Source organism: Myxocyprinus asiaticus, chromosome 37, assembly GCF_019703515.2.
Source record: "Myxocyprinus asiaticus isolate MX2 ecotype Aquarium Trade chromosome 37, UBuf_Myxa_2, whole genome shotgun sequence".
Lineage (NCBI taxonomy): Eukaryota > Metazoa > Chordata > Actinopteri > Cypriniformes > Catostomidae > Myxocyprinus > Myxocyprinus asiaticus.
The window spans coordinates 4,442,086-4,461,809 of NC_059380.1; the positions used below are offsets into that span (position 1 = coordinate 4,442,086).

Genomic DNA, 19,724 nt, shown 5'->3' on the forward strand with positions numbered 1-19,724 from the left:
CGGTTCAAATATATGCAAATTTTAACACGTAGACAACACACAAACAATCCAAATATTTTATTTTTATAGGCTACACACAAAAAAAGGAAGAAACGGACAAAGAAATAAGAGGATCCTTAGCATGTTAAATAGTGGTAGCATAGTCTATGATTGGGTAGGCAACCCCCTAGGCTTACAGAAATGGTTTAACCCTAGTGCTCAGCAGCCAATGGGAACTTACTACACTCATCCATTCAGACTGGACATGTGGCCAATTGGCTCAGAAGTATGTGAAATTGATGTCTGAGATCACGCGTTGTTAACATGTTGTTTGCGTGTTGTCAACGTGTTGTTTGCGTGTCATCTATGCATTGTTTACACTGTGATTTTTCACACATAAACAATGTGTAAACAACATGTAGATAACGTGATGACAACACGTTTTTTGCACATTATTTACGTGTTAAAATTGGCGTATATTTGAACTGCCAGGCATTCCATAATCTGATGCATGTGCACATTGACGTGTCCTTAAAAAAGCCCTTATAATAAATATATATTTGACAGATTGATGAATTTAATTACAAAATTGATTGCTGTGGACTGTAGGTCTGTGATAGGCTTATGTTCAATTAGATGGAAATAAATATTGGCCGATTGCCTTCTAAAGCCACTTTTTGTCTTGTCAATGCTGTACTCATCTGCTATTATAATGTACAATAATGTAATGCATTTTAATTATCTGAATTATTATTATATATATATATATATACAACAGATAGATGTATGCGATTAATTCTATTAATTAATCGGCATATCATGTAATTATTTTGATTACATTTATTTGATTAAAAACTTTAATTGATTGACAGACATTATATATATGTGTGTGTGTGTGTACTGATTTTTAAAACTATTGGCCGATTAATCGATTATCAGCTGTCTTTCTTTTCCTCAGCTTTCCATCTTGCTTCTGAACAACAATCTAAATGGAGCAGTTCTGTAATTTGCCAACTAAAAACAGCCATTTGGCCCCTAAATGATTCAGTTTAGAAGCCAATGGCTCCATAGTTATTTATTTAATTATTTTTTTTTGTCTGGGGCCCTGCTCATTCTGGGTTGTGATCAGGTGTTTTCGTGAATTGCCGTCAGTCTTCTACAGTCGATCAATGTGAAATGTTGCAAATTAAGGACCACTTTCAAAGCCACAGTCGCACATCAACATTAATCACTTTGCATGCCTGCTGCTGTTTAAATGTGTCCTCTGCTGGGAGTCAAAGCAACCTGGATCAGTGTCTCCTGCTTAAACATGGTTCATTAGCATTCTACTGCCATTAATGTGGTACATTCTCCACCTTACCCATCCCCTAAGGCTGATTAAGTGTATGCACTGCAATTGAAAGTGAAGCAAGAAGATTTTGCTTTCTGACATCACCTCTCTCTTGTCGGAACCTGATTAGTAGCTGTTTCTTGTAATTGTTATGATTATTAGAATTAAAACTGCTTTTCTGAGGGCACAGCTGGCCAGGTCGAATGGGTGTTTAAAATTGGAGCTTAAAGCCTGGGATTTGTTGCTTGTACCAATGTGGCAGCTTGGTGACTGCCTGCCCTCCGATCGGCACAGTAAGGATTTAAGGACCTTTTGTTCTGTGCCCTCTGTCATCTGATCAAGGGGATTAAAGAGACCCTCCCGTCACACTCCTCTGTTTGTTCAGTTCCAGCCCTAGTCCGTCGCAGTGGCATCCTCCAGTTAGATCTCAAGGACTGGCAGAGATTGTGGTGGTTCACCACGTTCTCTGTGCACACATTTCGCATGGTTGGAGATTCTGTTCCTGATGTGCTCTAGACAACTCTTGGCTTCCACTCCTCTTTCCAAACCCATTATTTGCAGGACAGTCCATTGCTTTCATCTCAATGATGCAGGAATTGTTGCGCTTTGTCATAGAAGTTGTGCCAGCGGGGATGAAGAGACGTGTTGGATTCTCATTGCATTAGCTGATTGCATCACAAAGAGTGTAGAGTGACTGAGCAGGACATAAGGCGGGAAAATATCAGATCCTGCATGAATATGAATGCTGCTTAGTGATGTCTTGGCAATGTCAGATGGTGCTCTGGTACACCGATATGCTAAATGACTCATCATGCTATCCTGCCCGACACTGATGCAATCTTTGTGTCAATTGTTACAGGAAACAAAAGAGTTAACTTGGCATGTGGAACTCAATACCTGGATAGGCCATAATCCAGACAGTAAACCCAACACCTAGTAAATGGATGGCTAAAATTGAGAGGAAAACTTATACTACTACTCACATTACTCTAAATATTCTGTGCATAACCGATAGCACAGCAGGTGGTTGACACTTTGATCTTTGCTTATCGCCACGCATGAAATTTAAATGATTGAATTTCGTCCAGCTCATGAAATCGTAACACTTGCATCTTATTTCAGCTTTGATCCCCTCATCCATCTGCGTTAGAGTCGCCAAGGGATATCAGAAAACAACTAACAAACAGGGGCATGTCATTGGGATATTTATACTAATTTAATCGCATTTGGGCTAAACTGCCACAACCTCTCTAGTGCTTAGTCCTAGCACCCTGTCGCTGGTCCTTTCCCCACGTGTATTGAATTCCTATAGGATAATCCACTCCTATTTCCCTTTTCCTAATCCTGTGAGGTAGCAGAATGCTAAACACACTCACGTCAGCCTTGCATTATGCAGCGGATTTCTGGGTTTCTCTCGTCCAAACCATGAGGATTAGAGAGTATGAAATGATACCGCATGAGCCACAGACTAACAGTGATCTAGCATGTTTCACACACACACACACACACATGTATTTTGCTTCTCGGCCTGTGATCTGGTTAGTATTGGCGCAGTGTGTTATTGTGCTATCTCAGGTCTCCGTGGCTCACTTCCTCTACCCTGAGGCTAAGATTGAAGACGTGGTACAGAGGGCTCTGAAGTCTGGCAATTATCAGTTAATAACCAGCAGAAGAGTTCTATTAGCGTTTGTTAGCATGTGGGAGCCGCGCGTGACGCTGACGTTAGGAGAAATTGAGAATTCTTTCATTGGAACGAAGCTTTGCTTTAGTGGCTATACTTTTTTTCCTCTTTTGGCTATGCTTCATTTTAACCAAGCTTTGTGGATTAAACTTCAACCAGAGCTTATTTAATTAAAATGGTGTTGTAGAGTGCCAGCTCAGCCTTGTGTGTGTGATGTAAGTAAATGGAGTGTGTGAAGGTGGCTGTACTATTTACTATTTAGGTATTATCACTCGCTTGTATGAAATTGTTTGAATTTCTTGGTTTAAAATCTGAAATCTTTATTTATAATTTGATTTTATAATGATGTTGGCTTGACAAAGCCAACGGTCGTTTAATAAATTAATTATAATAATTTCATTAGAATGTTATATTGTTGATTGCAAATAGAGAAAATGTTGTGTCATTTTAAAGCTTAATGCATTTATTTATCAGTGTTTTTTTTTATTAAATGTTAGTTCATAATGCATTCACCAATGTAAGTGTGTACAGTTAAGTATAAAAATAATAATAATGTTTATTAATATTTACTTTACATGTTAAAAATTAATTGGTATATGTTGAAATTAGCATTAAAGGGTTAGTTTACCCAAAAATGAAAATTCTCTCATTATTTACTCACCCTCATGATATCCCAGATGTGTATTACTTTCTTTCTTCAGCAGAACACATTTGAAGAAAAATAGAAATATATCTCAGCTCAGTAGGTCCTTAAAATGCAGGTGGATGGTGATCCGTCTTTTGAATCTCCAAAAATCACAGTCAGCATAAACATAATCGATAGGACTCCATCGGTTAAATTAATGTATTCTATAGCGACACGATCACTTATGGTGGGAAAAAGATAAATATTTAAGTATTTTTTTTTTTTACTATAAACCATCATTTCTGGTGAGCATCATTATGCGTGTGTGACATAATCGCGTTGGCATTTTCACACATGAACTGACGCCTGTGCGACACCCCCGGAACAGCAGCGCTGTTTACAAGTGAGTAGGAGGAATGCTGAACAGAAGCTTTGTCGGTTTTGTTTCTTTACTCACAGTGGTGCATTTGTGTGCTTATCCTGGATGTCTCAACCGAGAGGAGAACGTGAGATTATGTCTGTAACGTGGCAACGCGAAGACATCACACGAGAGACCGCGTGAACTCAGCTCTGTCTACTGCTGCTGACTGTAAGCGCTGACGTTTATGCTGACTATCTGTTCTTTTTGGAGCTTCAAAAGTCAGATCACCATCCACATTTGCTTTTTAAGGACCTATGTAGCTAAGATATTTTCCTATTTTTCTTCAAATGTGTTCTGCAGAACAAAGAAAGTCATACACATCTGGGATGGCAATAGAGTGAGTAAATAATGAATTTTTATTTTTGGGTGAACTATTCCTTTAACACAATTAATGTGCTGTAAAAAAAATATCATTATTAATTCAAGTTAACCAATTGAGTTAACTAATGTTAACAAATACAACCTTATTGCAAACTATAAACTGTTTTTAAATAGGTTTCCTGAAGGTTATCCCTCTGTCCTCTATTGGTTGTACAAATGGTAGTCCCGCCCCAAATTTGTGCTATTGGTTTCTCTATTACATTTACATACATTTACATTTATGCATTTGGCAGATGCTTTATTGTTGCTGTGTCAAGCTGGACGGGCCACTCAAATGAACAGGAATGTTTTGATAGTGCCACAGTGTTACACTTTTAGTGGCTTACTTATAGTTGTCTCTGCATATTATGCTGCGATAGGAGAAAACTTTACCTTTAATTTAACTATGAATCTATCCAAATTTTAGTTTTTTTTTTTTTTGATTCAAAGCAGAGATATGGTCCCTTTATGAGTCATAAGCGGATACCAAAAAGTAGTTGACAACTCTGGGAGGGAGAATACATGCTCCTTTGTGTAACGTTCATCACATCTAACATGCATTGAATAAAGAACAGGCAGCACAGAGATTTCATTGCTGTCACAGAACGTCAGTTCAAAGCATAAACACTTCACTTGTACTGCTCTGAGGATTCTGACATTGTTAGTTGGCTACAGTCTTCAAACCCCCTCAAGCCTGGTGACATAATAATTGAGTTGATTGGGTGGATGGGGTGGTTTATTTTATTATTCCACATATTAGTCGCCCGAATCTCCCGTTTATCCATTTTTAAATTTCTACCAGTGGCGTGTTTTTGGAAAAAATTGTAAATGTAGTGTTGTAAGAATAGCATTCTGAGATACTATTTTTCTCACCACAATTGTACAGAGCGGTTATCTGAGTTACCATAGACTTTGTCAGTTCAAACCAGTCTGGCCATTCTCTGTTGAGCCTCTCTCATCAACAAGGCGTTTCCGCCAACAGAACTGCCGTTCACTGGATGTTTTTTGTTTTTGGCACCATTCAGAGAAAATTCTAGAGACTGTTTTGTGTGAAAATCCCAGGAGATCAGCAGTTACAGAAATACTCAAACCAGCCCATCTGGCACCAACAATCATCCATGCGATTATCTAATCAGCCAATCGTGTGGCAGCAGTGCAGTGCATAAAATGGATTTAGTGGTGGTGGCGTAGTGGGCTAAAGCACATAACTGGTAATCAGAATACCAGTTCAATCCCCACAGCCACCACCATTGTGTCCTTGAGCAAGGCACTTAACTCAAGGTTGCTCCGGGGGGATTGTCTCTGTAATAAGTGCACTGTAAGTCGCTTTGGATAAAAGCGTCTGCCAAATGCATAAATGTCAATGTAAATGTAAATGTAAAATTAAGCAGATACGGGTCAGGAGCTTCAGTTAATGTTCACATCAACCATCAGAATGGGGAAATAAAATCTCAGTGATTTGGCTGTAGTTTTAATGTTGTGGTGTATATATATATACACAGTGCATTCGGAAAGTATTCACAGCGCTTCACTTTTTCCACATTTTGTTATGTTACAGCCTTATTCCAAAATGGATTAAATTCATTATTTTCCTCAAAATTCTACAAACAATACCCCATAATGACAATGTGAAAGAAGTTTGTTTGAAATCTTTGCAAATTTATTAAAAATAAAAAATGAAAAAAATCACTGTAGGTCCAGTGATCACTATATATATCCAGTGCACTGTATATATATATATATATGTTACTATTTATAATAATTTAATCATTATGTATTGAATTGTTGTTATTTTAGGGGCTTTCTCAGCAAATGTTTATATATGTGATTAATTGCGATTATTGCAATTAATTAATCAACATACCATGTAATTAATTAGATTAAAATTGTTAATTGATTGACAGCCCTATATATAGCCCCATATACAGTATATACAAGAACTATATACCAAAACTTATACCGAAGAAGTCCAAATACTATTTGTTTTGTAACCATATCATTGAACGTAACCCTATTATTGGCCTATTCCCTCTGTACTATTTTTTATTGATGGTCTACAGTATGTACTCTTGCTTCAGATGGAAATAAATTTAAAAACATAGCTCACCCAGAAATGAAAATCATTTTTCATTTTTAACTGAACTATCCCTTTAAATGTGGATACATATTTATACACTGCAGAAAGGATGGACTCTGCTATGCAAGCTAATATGGGTTTCCGCCAGATGAGTTCATGGCCTATGGAACGCATACTCAACACCTGGAGCTGGCATATGGCACGTCACCCAGAAGGGTGGAGAGGATGCCATGTAGAGCACTGGGTCATGGGGGCCAGCAGCTGTGTGGCTGCCCTCTTCCTTCATCAACAAATCTCTCTTTAATTAGCTCACCTACTGCCCTTTCCCTGGACGAGCTCCCGAACACTAGTCTTCCATCAAATCTCTCCTCTGTTTGCATTGGGATCTCCAGTGATGCACCTGTATGAGCATCGTGATGATGCTAATCTAATTGTCTCTCAAATAATCAGTTTGAGTTTTTGTTTTTAGTTACTGACGTTGACTGACTGGTAACATTTTTCTTTGACAGTATAATTTAAGGTCTTGGCCTAATGTGTATGGCCAAATGCTTATGATTTGACATTATTTTGAACAGCTTGTTCTTGCTCTCTTTAATGGACCAAACAAACTGAGGTTATGTTGATGATTCTACAGCCTGATACCATTGACCCATACTGCAAAAAGCCCATGTTTTCAACGATCAAATCACATTAAATCATGATTAGCACATTTGAGTGGTTTAAAGTCAAGGCCAGCCATTCAAGTATACTGCTAACCCCTTCTGTTTTGGAAAAATATCCAAATATTTTGTTCGGGTCAAAAAGGACCCGGCAGAGCACATTAGATATACAGTGCAGCACACCTTCCTTTTGATTAAAAACATGAACAGTGACATAGGCTTGTATTTCACATTGAGCACAAGCTTTCATAACAGCATTCATCTGCATTTACTGCAAGCATTCATCTGCTAGCATTTAGCAATGTCTGCCTGGCAGACAAAAAAAAAAAAAAAAAAACAAAAACAAATGAGTGAAAATCCCATAAACTTTCATTGAAAAGATGCCCATGCATATTTAGGAATCATAGAGACTTGGATATGGTCACTTTTGACTTTGGCCATGTAAGCAACCATCTAGCAACTATTTATGTCCTATAGCAACCACCCAGCAATGGCCTAGGAACTATTCAAAAATAAATATATCAATCATAAATATAAACAAGTATCGTGAAAATGAATTAATGTTTTTACTTATTCATTTATTCATTCTTGTGGAGAATTCGAAGGCTTTTTGACCAAATACGAGATTAAGTAGGGAAATAGTACATACAAATTAACATTAATTAAAATTCAGTAAAAATCATCAGAGTTTACCATCAGTTATATCAAACCTGGTAGATCACGACTGAAGGTGCCTTTTTTATTGAACACAAGCGCAAATGAGATTTTTAGAAGATTTTAGAACTTTTAAAGTCAGTTAAAGATTTGAGGGATAGTTCACCTAAAATAAAACTTTCTTCTGCTGAGCAAAAACAAAGATTTTTGAAGAATATTTCGGCTCTGTAGGTCCTCACAGTGCAAGTGAATGGTGACCAAAATGTTTAAGCTCCAAATGCACATAAAGGCACCATAAAAGTAATTTATACGACTCCAGTGGTTAAAACTATATCTTCAGATGCAATATGATAGGTGTTGGTGAGAAACAACTTTTTTTTCTATCAATCTCCACTTTCACATTCCTTTTGTTTTTTGACATTTCACATTCTTCATGCATATCGCTGCCCACTGGGTAAGGAGGACAATTAATAGTAAAACATTTCTTAAATATTGATCTGTTTCTCACACACACCTATCATATCACTTCAGAAGACATGGATTTATCCACTGGAGTCGTATGGATTAGTTTTATGCTGCCTTTAAGTGCTTTTGGAGCTTCATAATTTTGGTCACCATTCACTTGCATTGTATGGACCTACAGAGCTGAAATATTCTTCTAAATATCTTTGTTTTTGTTCACCAGAAGAAAGGCATACACATCTGCACTGAAAAAGGGAAAGCATCTCTATTGAAAATACTAAACTGGTGCACTTAAAATTAAATTCATACATATATGTTTGAAGTGAAAACATAAGTATATTGCATAAGTCCAAGTGAAATTCAACACGGTCATCAAAAAGTAATATGATTACAATGCTACGAAATGTTCATATGGATTCAGACTTCTAACGGATGGTGTTCATGCAATGTAATTTTTACTGCTTGCTCAATTAACTTAATTTAAATAGGTTAATGCAACACAATTCTTTAGCATTTGGTCTCAATTTAATTTAATTGTATACAATCCATCTAGGTTTTCTTAATCCAATTGTGTTGAGACTATGTGAATAATTTTTGTTGCATCAATGTTTTACTGAAACCTAGCAGGACATTTACATTTGCCAGCATGCTTTGCATGGAACTAAATTGGGATTTTGAAATTAAGTGTAATTTTAATGTATTTTTACACAAAATGAGACAAGTAGCAGACCTGATAGTGTTTACTATTCTGTAATGTTGGGATTTAGAGGGGTTTCTGTCATGTTGGATTTTTTTGGAGGTTACCATTGTGGAAAAGAGTGGACAAAATGGTCAAGTCGAGGATTTAACCATTAGATGAATTGTCAATGTATAGTGCTCTCCTGAGTAGTGCATCCATTAATCTGTGGGGTTATCTCAAATCAGTTGTTATACTATCTGACTTGGGATCTGTAAACCCCCAGCTGCATCATACTTGTCATAGAGTATAAAAATATATAAAATGCTAATGTGTTAATGGTCAGCTAACAGCAATCTGAAAGGTTCTTTGAATTATTTAAACAGATCAAATTTAAGTTAGGGAACTCAATTCATTTATGTTTGGCTGTTTTACAACGTTACACAAACTATTTGAGTAGAGCCTACATTTTAATTTCAATTTAAGGAAGCTCATTATGTGGAACCAATGTCTGCAATTGAATTAAGTTAAACCAACAAAACATTTTTATTTATTTTTTTCAGTGTGGGATGCATGAGGGTGAGTAAACGATGATATATATATATATTTTATTTTGGGGTGAAATATCCCTTTAAGTTGTGGTCTGTTCTTCAAACAAAGCTATAATATATACTATTGTGCACATTTGGACTATTTTTTTTAAACTTTTATGGAGCTTTTTATCCTTTTTGGAGCATGGGAAAGAGCAGTTTGGACATTCTTGGGTGAACTTTCTTTAACACCTCATGCATTTAATCTCACCCTTACTGTATGAGCAAGCATAGGTGTATTATTTCCATACCTGTAGGTAGTAAATATAGCCCTTTACTCTGACAGGTTATAGATTAAAGTGCAACAGGTCACAAAGAACAAATTAAATTCCATACATTAGAACATGATTGGGAGTCAATATCCAGAAACAGTATATAACCACTGCATTCCGACAGGAGTCTTGCGAGGTGCCTGGAATCATGTTGGATGTGTCTTAGACTCTGGGGGCTGTGGTTGACAAACCTATCTCTACCTGTGAAGATTGCCTTTGCTCGTCACTGAGCAACAGTGTTCTCAAGTGACTCAGAAAGCCACAGTCTGTCCCTTCCCTTCACCAGCCGAGCTCTGCTGCCCGCAGGCTGCCATATGTGCTCCTGCCATGACTGGCATTTAATTACAAATTAGACATTTTCTGTCACTGCAGATGAACGAATGGGATAAAAATGAAGGATAAATGTTAGAAAATGGGGTGTGCGAGGAAAGTCGATGTACCCAGTAAGTGTGAATAACCGAGGATGGACAAGAAGGTGGTCTGGACAAGAGGCATGGAATTGAAATTGCCTTTTCACCTACATTATTTTGGACCTGTTTGTGTTTACACTTTGAAAGAATGGGAAACGTGTGCTGGAAGTAGCTAGCGATTGATGCTCAGTTTTCACTTGGGGCAAGATGAAAGATATTGAGTCCTAATTAAATTAGATGTGCATTCTGCCATCCCTCCCAGCCTTCATTCCCACTTGGAATGTAAACATTCCAAAAACAGAGACTGTTTGTGGCCTATTAACATGGCGTAGTATCACGCAACATTATCGTCTCCATAAATTATGCCACCCACCACTTTGAATTGAGCCACATTGCTTCATTGTAAACAGGTTGAAATTATATTTCTCTCACTCTGTGTATTTTATAGTTTACATTATTTCCAAATAGCTGCCATGCATATTATCCAAGGTTGTTAAAATAACAACGTGTTGTTAAAGAAACACATTACTAACAGAGTTTTGATGTAATAAGTGATGCTTGCTACCAAAAATGGTTTTGTTTTGTATTTTAATTGTATGGATGCTTCAAAATACCTTCATCATTTATTTGTTGTACTTTTCAAATGCCTTCTTTTGTACAGATTTTACTGTTCTACTCATGTCCCTGATCCAGACTTTTAACATTAAGCTTTTAAAATCCATTAAAAAATGCAGTATATTATAATATAATAAAAAAAAAAAAAAAAAAAAACGAAATAAAATGTATATTATAAATACAATACAATATACAATAGTTTATTGCATTAGTAATAACATTAGTATTACATATTTAAAACTATAATAATCTAAAAAAATAAAAAATAAGCAAAAACCATTTCAATATTTTATTTGTGTGAATGATTACTAACAAAAAAAAAAAAAAAATATATATATATATATGGCCTCCCCCACATTGCATCATTTACAACACAATTTCCTACAATTTTACCCTTAATTAAGTTTTTTCAAAAGGTAGTGTACTTTTACAAAATTAAAAAAAAAAATGGCTAAATATCCCTTGTTAGCAGAATATTTGTATTGGGTGTCATTTCCAATCAAGCTGTAATTTTGCCAAATAATGCAGAAGTGTGAAAATATTATTTTATTGTGCGTGTTTACGATGCATAAAATGCTATCTATGAAATTAGCCTCAGCAAGACAAAGGAGGTGGCCGTTTTATTTCAAAAACTTTAAAACTGTAATTTCACCACATAAATGTATTAAACACAATACAGAATTTGAGATGTGCTGAAAATGACACCATTACTCCCAGAAAAAAAAAAAAAAAAAAAAAAAAATGACATAAATGTGATACATTCAATAAATTCAATAAACTATTGAGAGTGCGAAATTATTTTCTTTCTTACTGTATATTGGTTTCAGCCTGGATTGTTACTACATGATGAACTACATGTGCTCTTGTTCTGTTGCTGGTGGTTTCCTTTTAAAACTTGTAACCAAATTTATCTGAGAATTCAATGTTTGTTTACTCAGTTTGTAACCACAAAGAAAGAGCAACCACCAAAAAAGAGGTTAATCAAAAATCCAACATGAAGTTAGAAGCAGAGCAAAGTTTTAGAAGACATTGTCAGATGTACAGAAGAATGTAATTTGGTAAGATATATGCATAAATGCAATTAATATGCATTTTCTTTTGTAGCTGGAGGCTGCTCTTCATAATCCCGTCCAGTGTGCTTTACTTGGTGTCTCGGCGGCAAGCACTTCGCTTCCACAAGGCTATCTCTGGGTAAGTAGACAGAGAAACACATCAAATATTTATATTATCATATGTGCACATTGAAATGATGACATCAGATATGTGGAGGAGGAGATGATTATCAGTGAATAACAACCTTATTTTTGCCTTGTCCGCAAACGAAGATGTTGTTTAGCTTCAGACTCTTCGAATGTAGAGCATGATTCATACGGACTACTTTAATGCAAATGGTGCTTTTTGTCTTTTTTGAAAATTCTGCTAAGCAGTCAAGGGATTGGAATAACATGAAGGCGAGGAAATGATGACAGAATTTTTGAGTGAACTATCGCTTTATTTTTGAACATTCTTTAAAACTGACAAAAATTCAATTTACCCAGTGGATATAACTTGTATTGTGCAATGAGCTGCTCCAAAATAATAAAACATGCTTTCAAAAAAGCGCTGTGGAACCACCTTTAAAAAGTTTCACACAGCCATCGGGCAATTTATCACATAATCCTCCAAAGCAGGGGTATAAATTCAATTCGAGCATTGTTTGGACACAAAAGGACGCCCTTGCCTGTGTCTTTGAGTTAATTGTTTTTGGAGTTACTCTAAAGAGCACTGAGGGTGGACTTGAATGGATTTAAAAGATACAGGGAGAAATTCAGTGGGAAATGATATCTATCTGGATTAGGCCTTCTTTCGGTAAAAAAAAAAAAAAAAGAAATCCTTGATATTACACATCTAAAATATTATTTAATCTGATTCCATATCTCACTCTCCACTCTTAAACCACAGGGGTCAGTTTTTTAATATATCTTACTGCATCAGGATCAGCAGCTCTCAAGGGCTGCCAGTGCATCTCATTAAATGTGCTAATATGTGCTTTTATGCAACATTCGAAAACTTATTTTCTGTGCTGTGCTTCAGCCTATCACTGTCCATGTGATGTATTTTGGACACAAATCTGACTTATCTTTAGCTGAAATCGGTCTGTGATTACCGAAATGCAAAATACTGCCCCCAGTGGCCAAAGTGGAAAGTGTTGTTAGGTGAATGGGCACGTGTGCGCTCCATTTTCCGGGTGAAGTGTCCACGGAAGGGCGCTAAATGCGAGTTGAGAAGTGAGTAGTTTTCAGCAGTACAGGCTGTAATATAGTGAAGACGAATGCATATTTTTTACAGTTGATCACAGACCACGCCGGTTTATTACTGTAGTATGTACAATTTCAGATTTACCTGTTTCTAAATGGAATGAAAAACAAACTGAACTCCGTTTGGTTGCTTTACATGTCAGTCATACGGCCTCATACTGATTTAGTAAGCAGTTCTTGGCCGCAATATAATGGCACTAGTCAAATGTCTGGCTACACAGGACTACTGTATAGAAGGGTTCTTCCACTTATAGCAGGTATCATTTCTTGGTGTACTCAGCTAGACTGAGCAATGTGAGAAGTGAGGAAATGATAGCAGTCGTATGCTACTTGCCAAAGTATAATTCACATACAACGCCTCTTTTTCACCGCCACCGTTTCAAATGACCAGTGACCATAATGAGATCACAATATGATGGGCTCCTAGGTTTTTTCGTTTTTCTCATGGCTTTGATCAAAATAATGACTTTTTTAATTAGTCGAAAACAGTAAGCCAGCCAGATTCACTCTCGTCTTCTTTTTACCTCTAATGCTAATTCAGCTATTGATTTTAGCTTGTTTATGTTGTTTACTTTCCTGGGATTTTATTTATTCTACTGGTCAATTTCTGGCTCAATCAATGGCGTGAGTTTGGGGCGCAACAGTTTGGTTTGAAAACTTATTATTAACGATAGCTTATAAACCTTTAAAGACAGGCCTACTCTGAGCCCTGAGGTTGTTAATCAATGGTACATGCTTCTGTTGAATCCATCAGTCCGTATTATTTCAACTTCATAAAAAAGTGTTTAGTAGTGGAATCTGTGCTGAAGAACTACACTATAAATGATCCTGAAGAGAAATGCTTCACCAATCAGAGAGCTGCTGTGAAAAAAAAAAAAAAAAAAAAAAAATGCACCAAAAGAGCTCTGCATGAACCGCCCACTCCCATGATGCACAGTGAATGATGCAATCGAATCCCTACACTTTCAAACTACTTATATATTTATATATGGATATTTGAAATAAACTTAAAATGAATAGTTTTAATACTTATAATCAACACAAGTGCAAGTTTGATATTTTGCCATAATTTTTTATTTGATTGTCATTCGCAGTGCTTCATGGTGTTGTAGTTCACTTCCTCATTAAAGACGTTAAGTACATAGTCTTGCACCTCTTTTCAATACTTTTTTTGCTTCAAATCAAAGTTTGTAATGTTGTGATTTTCCTCAGAGCTGGCTGATTCGGTTCATGGCTTAGAACTCTTTTATGAAACATTTTATGGAATCCCTATGGAAAAGAAAATGAATAGGAAAAATACTTCTGGAACCATGAAGGCTGAAAAAGTGGGTGGGCACTGTTGCGCTCCATAAGCTTTTTAGCGGGAAATTTACTTGTTTAGTAGATGGGGGTGGGGTAGAAAGGGTGGTAATAGTGTTTGGGAAACCTGTTTGGAAACAGTCATTATTCTTGCAATTCTGTATGGTGCCACTAGTGGTGCTGGAATTACTAACTTCACTTTTAAAGTCAACATGAAATCCAAATGTATCCTATGTCCTCCTTAATGCATCTTCCGGGTCTTGTTAAGCATTACTTGTCAGTGCACGTTATTTCAAATAAACAAACAAAATGAAAATGTAATATCTATTTCGAAATCCGTATTTCGAAAATGCTGTTTTCAGATGTATCCGGCCTAATGTAGACGTAGCTTAAAGGCAGACGTGAACTTGAATCGCCCGCACTGAAATTCAACTGTTACAGTATGCTTATGCCAGTTCTGAGAAACACAGGTGTGAAATGTACAAAGTTACATCTCTGTACCTTTTCTTTAATAATAATATAAAAATATGCTAAGCGTTTTTTTTTTTTTTTTTTTTTTTTTTTTTCAGATTTGACAGGTTCCATCGGTCTATTGGCTTGCATATAGCCGGGCTGTATGTCCAGTGCTATTTACACTTATTAAGTTAATAATTATTTGGCTATACTGAACCCATGGTAGGGGGCCCCCTGGTGGTCACGGGGCCCTATGCAGCCACTTATGTCACTTATTAGTTTGGGCCGGCACAGCGGTATTATATTTACATACATCAGTTTTTTCATTGCACAATGACATTTATAGACATTGTTAAAAAGCAACACAGAACAAAATAATGTGTCTGATAAGAGGTTAGGAAAAAAAAAACTGATGCCTGTATTGCATCGATTTGAAATTGTGTTTGTTGATTGATTGGTGTATATGTGAATAAAAGTCATACATTTTCATACAAGACAAGTCATGCAATATTGTACGATTTTGCCATGGTGTACAAATTATTACGAATTGACATGAGACTGTGTTTAAGTAAAAGACTGTGTCCGCACTGTGTACAAAGAGACCGATAAAGCCCTGATCCCCTAACTACCTTTGTTCCCCCAAGCCTCATAGTCAATTTTAGTCTAATTAATACACCGCTATCCAGAGCATTGGCTTTAAAAGCAGTTTTCACAGCGTCCCAGCCAAAAAAGAGTCCAGGGCATGATTCCAGATACCCACTCCTATAAACAAGTACTGATGGGTTTGTCAGGGAACTGTAATTCCACCTAGTCTGCGGATGAATGGAATTGAAAAAGGAGGGGTACACGTGCGTTCACATTTCTGCAGGGAAATTCAGTTATTTTTCGAGCCTCGTGCCGGAAGATAAGCCCACCGTATCTCCCCTGTGGTACTTCAACAGGCCGTTTTTTTGCTCTTCCTCATTCTTCCCGGCCCACGAGACCTTGGCCTGTCCAAATCCTACACTCTGATACAAATCAGACAAATGATTGCATGCAAATTAGAGGGAGAAACTGAAAGGCTAAAGACTATGTTTAAAGCCTTTTGCTCACATAACATGACTCAGAGTGAGAATGAATCTCTGCTGTTCCGCAGCGTGCCTCTTCACTCCACCGTTGTGTTCTTGTTCTTTTGTTGGGATTACACTCCACTTGGCTCGCAGTTGCTCAGTATCCTAAATTAATCATAAATGATGGCCCCTAAACATGAGCCTTAGAATGGAGAGCCAACTGACTGCATTTCTCCATCTCGGTTAAACCGCCTCTTGAAGCTGGAAGGCCCGTTTGATATGGATTTTGTAACTGAAGCAGTTTAGTGCCACTCAAGGAGAGACAAGCCAATTTGTGCAGCAGACATGATGAGATGCTGATCATTTTGTTTAATATCTAATAGCGAGCGGGTTGCTCCACTTGCATTATGCATGAACGAGAGATCACGATCTGCGTTCGAGCAAGGGGTGAAGACAAACAATATTTTTCACAAAAGAGTAATTATTAATTTATGATGTAATGCCATCCAGATGTGTTACAATTGTCTGCATTTTAAAGCAACTTCAAGCCCTCGGTAGGAGAACGGTTGGGAGCAGAACTGAGATCAGTTGTGGATTTATGAGCAGCACAGTGCTGAAGACACTCTGTCAGCTACATGTAATTTCACAGAGGATCGAGTTTGTCATCTCAGTCTCTGTTTTAAGAAGCCGATCAATCTTCAGCCCAAAGGAAACCCTCCTTTGTCAAACAGCTCAGCTCCTTTCAGAGACATCTCTCCACCCCACCTTTCTCTCTGCTTCAGTGATGAAAAGATTCCCAGAGTAAAAAGAAAAAGAAAAGATGTTTGAAGTTATTGAGCTGACAGTAAGAATTCATTAGGGGTGATAGTGTATGAATTGCAGAGATAGTATAAAGCAGAGAACTACGGGTTTGATTTGACGAGATATATGATTTTAACTTTGCTGTTCACATAATTGAAAATGCAGACGGATTGCTTAAATCTACATGAACAGTCATGGGTGTGAGAACAGTTTTGGTTGGATGAATGTCCATCCACATATGTTTATGCAAATTTTAGGATATTGCATGAAAATGCTGGATGGAAACACCAAGATGCGAATAAAGTTTCCAAAATGCGCAAAAAAAAAAATAAAATAAAAAGAAATAAAAAAATAAAAAAATGTATTTGATAAGAAGACGTGCATAAACTATGATGGAAATACATTATACCAAATGTATTGCTATACAATTTATAAAGTAATATACTGTACCTGTAGATGTGCATCAAAAAATAATTCGCTAATTCGCTCAGAGAATATCATCAATATATGATGATGCACAGCATCTCAAATGTTGCTCTGGTTATTCTGAAATGTCATAGCTGACATGCTTTTGTTTGCAGACATAAAGCATTTTCCACTGAACGCTAGCAAACATAAATGTGTTTTGTCTGCGTGTTCTAAACCGTAATTAATTTTTTTTTTTTTTTGTGTGTGTGTGTGGGGGGGGCGGGGGGGATTGCCCAATTCCCAATGCGCTTTTAAGTAGTCCTCAATTCCCAATGCGCTTTTAAATTGTCCTCACTTTTAAGTAGTGATTCGCCTCAATCCGGGTGGCGGAGGACGAATCCCAGCTGCCTCTGCATCTGAGACTGCCAACCCACGCATCTTATCACGTGGCTTGTTGAGTGCGTTGCCATGCGTGTGGAGGCTTCATGCCATCCACCGCGGCATCCACGCTCAACTCACCATGCACCCCACTGAAAACGAGCCACACACGAGGAGGTTACCCCATGTAATTCTACCCTCCCTAGCAACATGGCCAATTTGGTTGCTTAGGAGACCTGGCTGGAGTCACTCAGCAGCCGCCCTGGGATTTGAACTAGCGAACTAGTGAACTCCAGGGGTGGTAGCCAGCGTCTTTTACCACTGAGCTACCCAGGCCCCCGCAAATTGTTTCACGATATTCCATGTTTCTGCATAAATTGAATTCGCAACATAGCTAGTGGTGTCTTCTACCTGTCTTTACAGGTAGCCAGTGGAGGTGATTGCACTCAAGGCCAGGTGGACATCTTCTCCCTGAACAGACCCACACCTCGGCCCGTAAAAACGATCCAGATGGGAGCTCAAGTGCGGTGTCTGGAATACGTGCCTGAGCCCATCCCTTCAGAGGATGCTGAAACCAGTCCGTACAACCCCACTGGATTTGGAAACACTATCTGTGCCGGTCTCGATGATGGCAGGTAAAATAAATATTTATTTTAAAATATTAAATGGCTTCCCAAGGTCATGGAAAACCTGGAAATATCAGGAAACGTGCCTGTTTAATTCACAGGCCTGGAAAATAAATCCAAATCAATAAAGTCTTAAAAGGTCTGTAGAGAATTATATATTATTTTTCTAGTTTTGCACAGTTCTAAAATATTTTATCATCTAGAAAATTTATTTTGGCAATTTGCAGTTGCCAAACACCATAACAACCTGGTGTATTATATAATATGCAGAGACAGGTGTATGTTTACACCTTTCCTAACCAGACGTGATGCAACAAGATTCCAGCAACATGCTCAGTAATGCTGCATGACGTGGCACAATAACAGTCACTTGCTAGGACAAATACTTCTTTAGTTAGAGAGTTTTTCAGATGGAAGATTAACATGAAAAAGATACCTTTTATTGCATGCTGTTTATAGCATTGTGTCTGATTAAGACATGGTGTTAAAGTCATTTTACAATTGCTTCCCACATGGCTCATCCAGTCACAATTTAGAGTTTGACCTATCCATTTTATAATATTTAAAGCTTCTCAGTTTTAAAAAGAAAGGTCACACCACAAACCTGTTAAATATCTAGCTGCCTTGGTATAAAAAATCTATTCATCCAATTTAGATTTTTGGCACAGTGCTGTGGAAAAAGTATTTGCCCCATCCAGATTTGTTCTGTTTTTGTGTGTATCTCATACTAAATTGTTTCAAAAATTCAAATAAATTCTAACATAAAACAAAGGCAATCTGAATAAACACAAAATACAGTTTTTAAATTATAGTGTTATTTATTGAAGCAAAAAAGTTATCAAATATCAGCTGGGGCTGTGTGAAAAAGTATTTGCCCTTAGTTACTAAATCCCCAAATATGAAACCACATTGAAAATGGGGTTCAGCTGGACTAGACAATTTACTGATTACTGCCAGCCCTGTTCATACAAATGAACACCTGAATAGAACTTTTTCAGTAGCATGAAACTGGCTGAAAGGTCTCACCCAGTAGCACACTATGCCAAGGTCGAAAGAAATTCCAGAAATGATGAGGAAAAAGGTGATTGAAATACATCAGTCTGGGAAAGGTTACAAAGCTATTTCAAAGGCTCTGGGACTCCAAAGAACAACAGTGAGAGCCATTATCTCCAAATGGAGAAAATTGGCACAGTAGTGAACCTTTCCAGAAGTGCTGACCTTCCAAAATTCCTCCAACAGCACAGCTACGACTCATCCAGGAAGTCACAAAAAAGCCAAGGACAACATCCAAGGAACTGCAGGCCTCTCTCACATCAATAAAGGTCACTGTTCATGATTCCACTATCAGAAAGACACTGGACAAATATGCCATTCATGGAAGAGTGGTGAGGTAAAAACCACTGCTGACCCAGAAGAACATTAAGGCTCGTCTGAATTTTGCCAAAGCACACCTTGATGATCCTCGAACCTTTTGGGAGAATGTTCTGTGGACTGATGAGTCGAAATTGGAACTGTTTGGAAGACAGGGGTCCAGTTACATCTGGCGTAAATCAAACACAGAATTCAAGGTGGTAGTGTGATGGTGTGGGGATGCTTTCAGGG

At 37.3% G+C, this 19,724-nt stretch overlaps 1 protein-coding gene across 1 annotated transcript in view; it reads left to right on the plus strand.

Annotated features, from left to right (window-relative positions):
• Window positions 1–19,724, plus strand: part of LOC127427566 (rho guanine nucleotide exchange factor 10-like protein) — a 187,234-nt gene that overhangs the window by 135,533 nt on the left and 31,977 nt on the right. The window contains exons 21-22 of the mRNA XM_051675204.1: window positions 11,916–12,002; window positions 17,920–18,131. Of these exons, the coding sequence (XP_051531164.1) occupies window positions 11,916–12,002; window positions 17,920–18,131 (299 nt within the window). The remainder of the gene's footprint in view (window positions 1–11,915; window positions 12,003–17,919; window positions 18,132–19,724) is intronic.